The sequence below is a fragment of the Chroicocephalus ridibundus genome, chromosome 3 (genome assembly GCF_963924245.1).
Source record: "Chroicocephalus ridibundus chromosome 3, bChrRid1.1, whole genome shotgun sequence".
In the NCBI taxonomy this organism is placed as follows: domain Eukaryota; kingdom Metazoa; phylum Chordata; class Aves; order Charadriiformes; family Laridae; genus Chroicocephalus; species Chroicocephalus ridibundus.
Genome location: NC_086286.1, coordinates 4,323,647 through 4,335,932, shown reverse-complemented (window position 1 = coordinate 4,335,932; position 12,286 = coordinate 4,323,647). Strand labels below are relative to the sequence as shown.

The window sequence follows — 12,286 nt, the reverse complement described above, 5'->3', positions numbered from 1 at the left end:
GCTGGTCACATAGTCACCTGGCAACCTCCTTTCCTTGTTTTTTTGAGAGGCTGGAAGTGTCCTTTTGGACCATTTTAGATGAAACCCTTCATCCTGGAGAGGCAATACACGCCCTTCCCAGAAGCAGCGTGTGAAAGGGCCCAGCACAATGCAGTGATTCACATGTGGCATCCTTCCTCCACAAGGAGGAATCAGAGACACTTTCTGTTGCGGCATCATAGAATGGTTTGGGTGGGAAGGGGCCTTTAAAGGTCATCTAGTCCAACCCCCCTGCCATGAGCAGGGACATCTTCAACTCGATCAGGTTGCTCAGAGCCCCGCCCAACCTGACCAGGAATGTTTCCAGGGATGGGGCTTCTACCACCTCTCTGGGCAACCTGGGCCAGTGTTTCACCACCCTCAGTGTAAAAAATTTCTTTTTATCTAGTCTAAATCTACCCTCTTTTAGTTTAAAACCACTATGCCTTGGCCTATTGCAACAGGCCCCTCTAAAAGGTGTGTCCCCATCTTTCTTATAAGCCCCTTTAAGAACTGAAAAGCTGCAATAAGGTCTGCCTGGAGCCTTCTCTTCTCCAGGCTGAACCATGCCAACCATCTCAGCCTGTCCTCGTAGGAGAGGTGCTCCAGCCCTCTGAGCATCTTTGTGACCTCCTCTGGACCCACTCCAACAGGCCCATGTCTTTCTTATGTTGGGGGCCTCAGAGTTGGATCCACCACTCCAGGTGGGGTCTCATGAGAACGGAGCAGAGGGGCAGAATCACCTCCCTTGACCTGCTGGCCACACTTCTTCTGATACGGTTGGCTTTCTGGGCTGTGAATGCACGTTGTCGGCTCATGTTGAGCTTCTCATCAATCAACACCCCCAGGTCCTTCTCGGCAGGGCTGCTCTTGGGCCCTTTATCCCTCAGCCCGTACTGATACCGAGGGTTGCCCCGACCCAGGTGCAGGACCCTTGTTGAACCTGCTGAGATTCTTGGGAGGTGGTGGTAGTGGCCATCTGAGATGCAGTAACCTCCCTAGTTGCTCAAAACCTACCTGCAGTCAAAATCCATTTCTGTTTTAGTCATTTAAAAGCTGGAAAACAATAAAAACCTCACAGTAGCATCCATCTTTCTGAATTTGCACTGATTGCCCGGAGATAAAAATGTGTGGGTTTTTTCATTCAGTTTACGTTGTATTACGGGTTTTGTTTGTTTTTCTGTGGCTGGTCTCAAAACTTTCACATTGGTTTCAGAGATACAGCATGAAGGGTCTCCGTTTCTCCCCACAACCTTTATCTCCCATTTCAACAGAGACCAGGTGAGACCCACCACTTCCAAACTGATGTCTGGAGATGGCAAAACGCAAAGTCTGCACAGCAAGGTCGCTTACCTCCAAAAAATCAGCATCAAGGAATTATCTCAGCTGCAATTATTGATTGTTGTGGGTGATCCAAAGGGAGGAGGACTGACGGGCATCGCTTTATAAACATTCAGCGTTCTGTATAAAGAGCTCACGGTAAACTTTCTGAAGGACATAATAAATAGCAAGCTCTAGCAGACCCTTCCAGGGATCATTTTATTATGGAAAAAGAGTATTGTATGACAGCAACTCAATAGATAATAGGATAAGAATTTACTTTCAAACCAGTTTTTCGGCACAATGTAGAGTGAGAAAAAGACAAGAAAATATGTAAGGAATAAAAAATTAAAGTAGGATCTATACATTTGTGGTTTATTGTAGACTACAGAAATATTTTTCCTTCAATTATACGTTAGAGTGGTAGAGAGCAAAACCTGATATTAAGGTAGGAAACCCACAGGGATAACAAGAACAGGCGTGATTTTCATCTTCCAGGCACTTGCTGTGGATGTGTTAATCTATAGACGTGTGTGTTTGCAATCTAAAGATGTTTTGACATATCAAATAATCTGATTTTGTTCCATTTCTTGGTAGACACTCCCAGGTCAGAAGGTGTGTTTCATCCTAAAGAATATTCTTATCAGAGGCTTGCCATTATTAATGCATTAGGAAGCATTTCTTCCTGTTGATCGTTCACTGGAAAGCAATCTTTATTACAAACGTGAGCGTAATAGAGCAATTCCTGCGAGCCGGCACAGCCTGTATTGGTTTAGAAGTAAAGTAAGAAATGCAATTAATATCATTGTAGGAAAAAAATCAGTGTGCTGGGTGTGAGCACGCCAGTGAGGATTTATGGCAGGAGGTCGGCTCCAGAGCCCCCATCTCATCAATGTGTCCGGGTGGCACGTGATGCTGTCGCAGGCGTGTGTGTCACCCCCGGTCCCATCCGTGCCTGTCCCGCAGCGCTCGAGGGGTGCTGCGAAATAACCCACGCTGGGGCAGGCACCCCCCGCTCCAACCCCTCCTTATGGCAGATTTGGTACATTCAGGGACGCAACCAGCACAAGATAAACTGGTTGTGAGACCTAGAAACCATTTTGCATCTTTTTTTTTTTTTTTTAAAAGGAAAAGCTCTTTTTTACAAATTATCAGGGTACGTGAATAGCAAATCCAGGGTACTTGTGAGCAGCAGCGTGGTCTCGTGATTAGTTTTTCCTGGGAACTCTGAAAAATCCCTCCCACAGCCTAACGCGCTTTGGTCCTTGGTATGATTGTAATGCAACCACCATCGAGTGTTGGGGAGGAAACTCAGTTTCAGAGGATTAAAACGAAAGCTTTACCTGCAAAAACAAAACTAAAACAAATTTTAATGCCCAAGTGGCCCCTTCGCTGTGCTGCGGGTCGGTGCCAGGCCATCTGTTTCGCCGAGGCTTTGCCAGTGGCCCCCGCTGAGGATGTGGCCCAGAGGGCGGAGGTGGTGTAACCTGGTGCACGAACAATTTTCCAAGGGCTTTTCAACCACTTTTCTCAGTCCTTTCTCTCCACAGATGTACGATTTTGTATCCCTGCAGTTCTTATCCTACAGTCACCCCAACCTATAGAAATGACAGTATTTACTAATGCTAATATTCCGAATTAAGTAATATTGTTTCACAACTCTGTTTTTGGTATTTCCTAATCTCTCTGCGTGCTCCCTTCTCTACCAGTCTATCATCACTTTCATTCATGACAGTATTTGCTTTTACTGATTATGTTTTTCCTAATTCAAAACATAGAGTAGCTGTTTCAGACCCAGAAGGCGAGTACCTGCACCCTTTATAGTACATAACTCTATGTTTGAAAATATTAACAATAATATCAGCTCATAAAAAACATTACAGCTGCTTTGAAGTTTCAGAAGTAGCTTGGGGTGTCTCATTTAATGGGTGCCTTATTTAATACCCCCCTCCCTGTGGGTGTCCACGGTTTCCTACAAAGTTAATACCATTAATTATCTCAAGCTGAGCACCCAGAGGACTATTTGCTTCCGCAAATCTGGAATCTTTTCAATTGCTAGGGACAGAAATGATTTGAGTTACCTCCAGGGGTTGGTGGAGTTCGGGGTTTGTTTTTTTTTCCCCCTCTTTAATCTGCCCAGAGCTGCCGCAGACTAATTCTCTGCAGGACCCTCTGTCTCTACGTTGCTGTGTATGTGTGCATGTGTGTGAGATAATAGAGAGTGACTGACTACAATACGAGCGTTTAAGCTACTCAGCCGAAAATTACCAAGCGTTCAAATCCACCGGGAATCGCGAGGCTTCTAAATGAGGAGAGCACGCGTCAGTCAGTGTGTGGAAATGAGTCCTCGTACAAGAGGAGCTTTCAATAAGAAGAATGAGTATTGCTCCCTGGAGTACATCAGTCCTAGTTTGGCCACTCTGTACCGGCTTTTACTATTTCTCCCAAAGCGTGCGTCGCCTTTTGTTACTGGTTTTTCCCCGTCTTTTGTTCTGTTGCGCTTTTCTATTAGATATGTCTCGTGGGCCGGCTATCAAGAGACACCCTGCTGCGCTGTGACGAGGGAAGGCGTTTTCAGCCGTAAACAAGGTGGTGGGGGATTGAAAAGAAACATGGACAACGACAAGTGTTGGACAGCTTACGGTTGCTTAAATGTATTTTTATTATATTGTGCAGCGACACGGGAACTCTGAAAAATTGGCTGGTTTGACCTGAGGCTGAAATAAGCGGAATGCCTTAGGGTAAACGAGAAAGATGGCGTTTGGGAAAGATGGCATTTTTGTGCTTGTCAGGTATGGTCTAGTCCACCATTATGTATTTTTCCATGATTAAATACATTTCCATGTATTTTCATACTGTTTAAATGACTTATGAGTATGTCCCATCCCAAAAAAATACAAAACAGCTTGAAAATCCACGGGAATAAGTTGTATCCTACTGACCGCCAAGCTTTTTTGTTCCTAAAACTCATGTGGACGCGTGTCAACAATGCTATTTCTATACTTCCTTTGAATTAAATAGGTAGAGTTAGGCTGGAAAAACTGTATGGTCACAGGTGGTTAATTTTTCATCAGTGACACTATTTACATGCAGAAGAGCTTAGCAGCACAGAGAGGACTATTAAAATTTAGGCTGTATTGGCTGACTTAGTCCATTGCGGATTTGTAGGTCCCTTTTGTTGCCATCAGAGAACTGGTGTTTAAAATAGTGATCTTAACTCATCAGTAAGGCATGTCAGGACTTTTTCTAAAGGTTTATTTTGTCATTTCCCAAATTGAAATGCTCAAATCGTAAAGAAGCAGCAGGGATCACGGGAAACCCGTTCTCCTAATTCGATAGATGAACCAACCCAGTGTCGTCCACCCACCTGGCAAAAGAAACCAGATCCTTTCATGAGATCCAAAACTACTTGTGTCTAAAGAGGTAACGGGATCTCCATCTAGATAGATGACTGAATGAACGCGAGACATGACTGCAGGACCCACCAGCCTGGCGTTCGAACGTGCTCTGCAGGCAGCTGCCCCCCTGTTTCCTGCTCATCTCCATCCTCTGCATCCAGAAACATCCTCGGGGAGTTAGGGAAGTATTTAGGAGTATCTTATCTGGGAAGCGAAACGGGATTTCTCCTTCGTCGCAGAGTCAGTGATGTGTCAGGCCTGACCTGAAACCAGTGCGTTTTTGGAGAGCCTTTCCATTAACTTTAGTGGCTTCTCATTCAGTCCGCTCTGCTTTTCCTGATGTTGCTGCTTGTTTCATCTCCTGAAAAACAGAGTGGCGTTCTCTGTATTTTCAGTTAAAAATAGAAAAATAGAGGTAAAGTTTTCTAAAAACTGTGTGCCTGCAATCAAGGCACGGTTTGTTGTGGTGGGTTTTTTTTGCAAAGGAAGCTCGTGCTCTGATTGCAGCCGCCAGCAGAGGGTCCCCGCCGAGAAGCTTAGGACCATCCTTAAAGCAAACAAAAAGGAAACACAAAACCATTGTGGTTGGTGTTCCTTACTGAAAAAAAAAATAAAAAATAAACGTTTTCCTCATTTTTGTAGCTGTATAGATCCGCAGGTATGTGTTGGTCTCCTTCCGCTTGCCTCAGCGGCGGGGACTCACTCGCAACAGTGTGCGCTGAAGGAGAACCAGCGTCATCTTTACCTCTGGCTTACAGGGTATTTCTTAGCGATTTATGCTGCCGTCAGTCCAGACCAGACATTTCCTTTCTCCTTGAGATTGAGTATCAGCCCAGCTCACATTTATCTGGAGTACTGGCTACGCAAGCTGGCTTGACACGTTAATTTAATTTGCGCTTCACAATTCATACTCTTTCATTTGCGATCAAATATCGGGAAAGGTTACAATTAATCAGAGCGCGGGAACAGAAGCTGGCGAAGCTAATGATGTATTACTGTGTTTTGTTTGCTCTGGAGCGGAATGATTGAGGTCCTTGTGCTACAGAAAAACTATTATTAGTAAGTAAAAATTATCAAAGGAAAGCGACCCACACCCATCTCCCATTTTGCAGTCTGTGTTGCTAGCAGTTTTCTTGAAAGTTCTTAAAAATTAAGCATTTGGTTAACGTTTTTTGGCTGTCTGGCTGCCTTGGGGTGCATAAGAAACACTTGCAGGCTTCCCGGGGGGCTCAGGGTTGGGCAGCTGCTGGGCACAGGTGGTTTCCTTGGGTTAGTGGGACACAGCATCTGGCTGCTGAAATAATATCAATAAAAAAAATAAATAGGGCTTACGTAGTTATGGTACGCCAGCATTAAAAGCTCCGTTTTTCAGTAAAAATACCCCTCTCGCTTCGTTGTTCTAGTTACTAACTTTATAAGGTTATTGAGTGTTTTTACGTATGGCAAAATTTCACAGACCTTTGCTCAGTGTGGGATCATCTGGGGTGGCAAGAGCCGTTGTCGGTGCTTCGCAGGTGCACTTGGGGCTCCGTGGTGGCATTCAAGATTGCAAGACAAAATAAGCCGTTCCAGTTTCCCTAGTTTTTAACGTAAAATAATGGCTGCTGGGCGGGGAAGAAGAAAGTGGCTCTGACTTCTTCATTGAGAACAGGGTTTGGCACTCCGTAAGTCAGGCAGTGTTGAGCAATCTTCTCTCGTAGGTGGTGGTTGACTGGATTACTCTTATTTACGATATGATAAAAGAGACAGAATACGATTAACTTCAGGATTGAAGGCATCCTTTCTTCCTTTTGTCCTGTCTCGGGTTTTACATGCTCTAAGTGCAAAACTTTCTTCTTTGCGGCTATTTACATAAATCTGGACTTTTCAGCTTTTCAGTTCTTCGGTCCCCCCGAGTGTCCCCTGATGTCACACACAGGGAAGGGACAACCCACCAAACCCCCAGGATGGGGCCAGGTGTATGAGACAGAACAGACAGAGCAACCTGTCACCTCTGAACGTGAGCTTGGGGACAGGAGCTGGGCAAGGCTTTAACTTATCCTGGGAGGGCTCTTGCTGGAAATCCTGCCCTGAGCACAGACACCCCCATGGGAGGACCTGCATGGGCTCCCCTGGCACCCAAATTAATACTGCCACCTTCTCACTCCAGGGTAGGGCTGTGGGATACTTCTTGCTGGAAAAAGACCTTCGTTTGTGATTGGGAGGCAGGACAATGATGGTGCAGTAGCTGACGGTGGATTTGCTTTGCTGGTCCATGTCTCACACCTTGCATGGGCAGTGTCTTGGTCCCAGGGAATCTTCTCTGTGTGGGGGGACCTCATCTGTCATTGGAGGTGACGTGCGAAGTTTGGGCCAGTCCAGGAGCCCATGGCACTGTGGGGACCTCATCTGTCATCGGAGGTGACGCGCGAAGTTTGGGCCAGTCCAGGAGCCCATGGCACTGTGGGGACCTCATCTGTCATCGGAGGTGACGCATGAAGTTTGGGCCAGTCCAGGAGCCCATGGCACTGTGGGGACCTCATCTGTCATTGGAGGTGACGCATGAAGTTTGGGCCAGTCCAGGAGCCCATGGCACTGTGGGGACCTCATCTGTCATCGGAGGTGACGCATGAAGTTTGGGCCAGTCCAGGAGCCCATGGCACTGTGGTGCCCAGTGAATTATTTCTGTGCACAGAAAGGAGTGAAGTGAAAAGGAGCCAAGTCTGGCGTAGATCTATCAGGCCGGGTGTGCTGATCAGCACGTGATTGGATTTGTCAGGCGCTACAGGAAACAGCATTAAGTGCGAGATGCGGTGATTGCTCCCCATAGCAGCCTTTCGGCGTTGCCTCGGTTCCTGCAGCAGCTGGATGGAGCTGTGTTACGACTGTTCAGCAGAAACCAGCAGAGCCGGCGGTGCTCCTTGCTTGGGGAGAAGCTCGAGTAACACAAATACTGCCATTTTGAAAGGTTTTGGGTAGCTGTATCTCCAGAGCACAGCTCACGCATTTCTCCTCCTGTCCCTAATCCTTCCCCGTTCCCCAGTGGTGCAGCTGGGACCAGTGCTGCTGTGGGTTACTCAGCCGGCGTTGGCAGGCGAGGTGGTACCACAGTCTGATTTCCCTCTCCGGTATTGTGTTTTCCTCCAGTAAATGTCACCTCCGTGTTTTTTCCATCATGGCTTTGGTAAAGGAAGTCCCTTGTCTTTACTCCTGTGCTGGTGTTGGAGGATGGGTTGGAGGAGCCCCTCAGCATCGCAGCCCTGAGCTGAGTACGGACTTCCCTCCGGCCTTCCCGGTGAAGAACAGACTTGGCTTTTGGTCGCACACCATCACACTCGCTAAGTTCCTTGTTCGTTGAAACTGAAGGGCTGCCTCCTTCAAACCTCCTGTTTGTAAATGCAAAATGAATGTGCTGCGTCATTTCAGCACGAGGATAAGTGAACTCTCTACAGAAATACCCCATTAAAGCCACATAATGACGAGTCCTGTTTTTCCTTTCCTCCGGAGCCAGCTTAAACCCAGTGCCATCAGTAGTAGCGGTTGTTAGGACAGGCTCCCCCGGCCGCCTCGTGTGGAGTATCCCCTTGTGCCACGTACGCGGTGTTGAAATCAGCCAGACCGTTCACTGGCAAAGGACGTGCAAGTAGAGGACGGGCATCCTGGTTGTGCTCATCCCCACGAAAACACCGACAAACGAGGAGTACGACACCTCATTGCCTTTCGTTCAGCGGGGGCTGGACCGAGAGAGATGGCATTTGCCGAGAGACCTGGCGCGACCAGGGGTGCGTCGGAGGCTGTCAGGAGGGATTAAGCGCCGGGTGAGTGCCCTGGCACGGGCAGCCCCACCTCGCTGCCCCACGGCCACTCACCTCCCTTTGCCTCCGCTACGTGCGGGCGATTGCCCCCTTGTCTGTGGGATGTTTTCCTAACTAATCCCATTAGGAAATTAGGGTTTCCTTAATGACCGCGAGAGGCTTGCTGTTTTGCGTGGCAGAGAATGGATAGGTGCCTGAATGAACTTCTTTTTTAATGTAATGCCTTCTGTGCTCTGGGTAGAAATTTCATAACGTTTATGTTGTATACGTACTGTCTGGCATCCTAGGGAACTGGAGAGGCCCATCATTTCTCTCCAAACCACTTAACTCTCCAAGGCTTATCCAATCATTTTAGCAACAAGAGGTACCGTGCTCATTTATTCACTTGTCCAGGATGTTTTCTGCTTCCGTTCCTAAATGAGTAAATGCTTTATTTTTTGTATGGTATCGGTAAAGCTATGGCAAAGAGCTTAAATCACCTCTCCTTTTTGAGGTCGAAGGAGAAGCACCTTGTTAGGGACTGAAGCAGGGCAATTACGAGCCAGGAGCAGGAGGTGTCACTGGCTTGGTGGCCCCAAACCGACATCCTTAGACAGCTAAGGAAAACAAGTGGCATCAGTCCCGTTCTGTGGGAGAAATCAGGGGAAACGAAGTTCCCTTGCGACTGCTGTGTATATTAGTTACAGTTATTTAGAGGGACCACAGCAAGGAGATGTCAGTGTTGCTTTGCAGTGAAACGGAGACCTTGCTGGCTGATGGAGCAAAGCAGCGGCGCACAGCATTTATTATTGATACCTTTAAAAACCGGTCAAGGCTTTGGTCCTTTCAGTAGCACCAAGAGACTGTTTGCAGAGCTTGGCCAGGTGGCCGTGGGGGGTGTCCTACTCCACTCCCATAGGGATGAAACCACCATCAGCCGGGTTTCCTGGGTCACTTTGCTCAGGCACAGCCCCACACGGGGTGTTCTCTGGCCACCAAGATGCACAGCATTTGTGCGTCTGCCCGCACGGCTGAATCCATCCCTCGCAGCGTGAGGTGCCAGTGTTACTCCCTGCCTCTCCTGCTGCAGCTTCACGGGCAATTGAAACTGATCTAAGCATGAGCTGCAGTCAAAAGAGGGGAGCAAGTCCCACTGCCCAGGCTTCAGACACCATCCCCGTCCAAAAACCTGGCCTTGGCATCGGGTTTGAGACTAAAATATTCTCCTGAGAACCTGAAGGTCCCGCTGGGCCAAATTTCACATTTGCTTCTAGCTGCGATGGTATAAAAGCAAGAGAGCGTAAGGTATCAAAGAGCAATTAAAGGAAAAAAAAAGTAATATCTTGTTGAATGAATCTGCTGTATATTTTTAAAAAGGCAATATGTGGTATACCAGCTGATGTGCTTTTATTTATTTGACGTTGCTTGGGGCTCTAGAGGACTTCAAGCATCCCGCAGCTGCGTTAGGATGCAAGTCCAGCGGGAAACCCTGGAAGGACTGGCATTGACCAGGTGAAGAAGTACCTGTCAAGAGCCGATGGTTCAAAATGTGACTCCAACAGGCCTCGTAGATTCACATCCCAGAGGGTGAATGAAATCAATCCAGTGCCATTGATCTGCAGCTGGCTGCGATTTGTGGAGCCCTGCGGATGGGCGGTGAAGATGGGCTGCTTCTGTTTGAGCCTTGAAAATAAATAATCTTTGACCAGAGACCAACCGTGACAGCTTTGGGTTAGGCTGGAAGCACCTCTGCAAGTGCCACAAGGTACTCGACGTGCCACTGACGTGAAAAATAAGGAGATCACAATGTTGGAAGTGGAAAAAGGGATAGATAGCAGGGCGATCATCAGAGTTTTCAGGAGATGAAGGTGAGGAAGATAGTAGAGTTAACAGAGATGGAGAGGGACTGTCAGAAGGGCTGGAGATTTGGAGATAGTTGAGAGAAGGGGAGCAAAGCCAGAGGAAGGTGGAAGGTGTGGGAGATGAAGAAAGGGCAACAGGAGCAAGTCTGCTCCATTTAAAGAAGATACACGCAAGGGAGACATAACCACCTGCAAACGCACGGAGGGGACTCATAAAGCAGCCAGCAATCAATTTTCAAATAATGGACCTGATCTTTAAATAAACTGGTAAAAGGGAATGAGGGTGGAATAAATACCTGATTTATCTTCCCTTTTTTTTTTTTTTTTTTTTTTTTTTTTGCAGCAGCAATGCAGCTGTATTTTCTTCCCTGAGCTTCTCCTCTCCGCCTCCTGAATCATAAAGTCAGGGCAGCACCTTTACAGCTGGGTCTCCCCGGTGATACGAGAGGTTTTATGGAGCTGCCGGCCTCCTCGCCCAGCTGCTGTTTCAGGCAGATGGCTGCTCAAGGTCTTACCGAGTCCATGAGATCAAGGTGGAGGACTATTTTGAGAGAGCAGAAAGCAGGTAGAGGGTTTTTCCAGGACAGGACAGGGTTTCACTGAAAAGCAACAGGACCTCTGTCTCTTTCCTTGGGGCCAGGAATTTCTCCTGGCCATACACAGCAGGTGTCTGGGGTCCTTCAGAAAGTCAATTCTGAACTTGACTCGATATAACCATTAGGCTCCGCTTTGTTGTAAGGTGAGACCCACCAAACCCAAGGGTTAGTTCAGCTTGGGGGCGTATTGGCTATTTCCTGCGCCATCAGAGTGGGCAAATACCTTCATCCCTTTCGGTTCGCAGCTCATGCCTCCTTCCACTTTGCCTCTGAGACCTCTCTTGCCCCAGCTATCTCCCGTGCTCCCTGTGTGCCCTGAAAATGGTCCTGCTGCCTTCCCTGGGCTCCTCAGGAGGGGCAAAGCAGGCAGGAGGAAGGCAAACAAACCCACTCTTGTCAGGAAATAACAACTAAAGAGTTGACCAAAACGCTCACTTTCTGTACAGTAAGTGCCATAACAATTAGCTCTACCAGGCAGCCAGCTCAACCCAGCTCTCTCTAGAGATTGTCTCCTGGGAATAGCGGCGTTTCCTTGTTTCATAAAGTATTATGAACATATCTAGATTAGAGACCAGGTTAATTTCTTAAAATCTCAGATCCTGTGAGAGGAGGTCAGGTAAGTGCTTTCCTTGCATAGATCTCAAAGGCGTTATGTGTGGAGTAAAATTCATGTAGATATTTGGCTAATAACATCTATTAAATCATCCATACAGTAGAGGCAATGGCTGCAGGTTACAACAAAGCGTAAAGATATTAATTTTTTTCCCCCTCTTCTTTCCTGTTTCCCTATGGCTTGTCCAGATTTTTCCACCATGTTCGGAAAGAAGAAGAAAAGGCTTGAAATTTCTGGGCCCTCTAACTTCGAGCACCGGGTTCACACTGGCTTCGACCACCGGGAGCAGAAGTTCACGGGACTACCTCAGCAGTGGCACAGCCTGCTGGCCGACACGGCGAACCGGCCAAAGCCTATGGTGGATCCCTCATGCATCACTCCCATCCAGCTCGCGCCTATGAAGGTACCGTGCAAAATCACCTTCGAATTCCCTGAATTCATTGCATGTAACCTTCATGAAGTGATGCCGATGGTGGCTGTCCCAGGAGGCAGGCACGGCTGGGGAGCGTGCGCGTACGGAGAGAGCTGCAAATCCAAATATTTAATAGTAGAGCTGCAAGGAAAAAGAGTTATATGTATAAAACTTGTGCGAACGTCCCAGAAGAGCGTGAGTCACTGGTCTTGCAGGGGCTGTGCCTTCACGCTCCTGGGCTGCAGAAGAAAAAGCCCCAAGTCCCGGTGGAGGCCCAAAACGATGCTCCTCTGC

General features: G+C 47.6%; 1 protein-coding gene across 1 annotated transcript in view; it reads left to right on the top strand.

Moving 5' to 3' along the window:
* Positions 1 to 12,286, top strand: part of PAK5 (p21 (RAC1) activated kinase 5) — an 89,414-nt gene that overhangs the window by 40,322 nt on the left and 36,806 nt on the right. The window contains exon 2 of the mRNA XM_063331261.1: positions 11,769 to 11,983. Within this exon, the coding sequence (XP_063187331.1) occupies positions 11,780 to 11,983 (204 nt within the window). The 5' untranslated portion in view covers positions 11,769 to 11,779. The remainder of the gene's footprint in view (positions 1 to 11,768; positions 11,984 to 12,286) is intronic.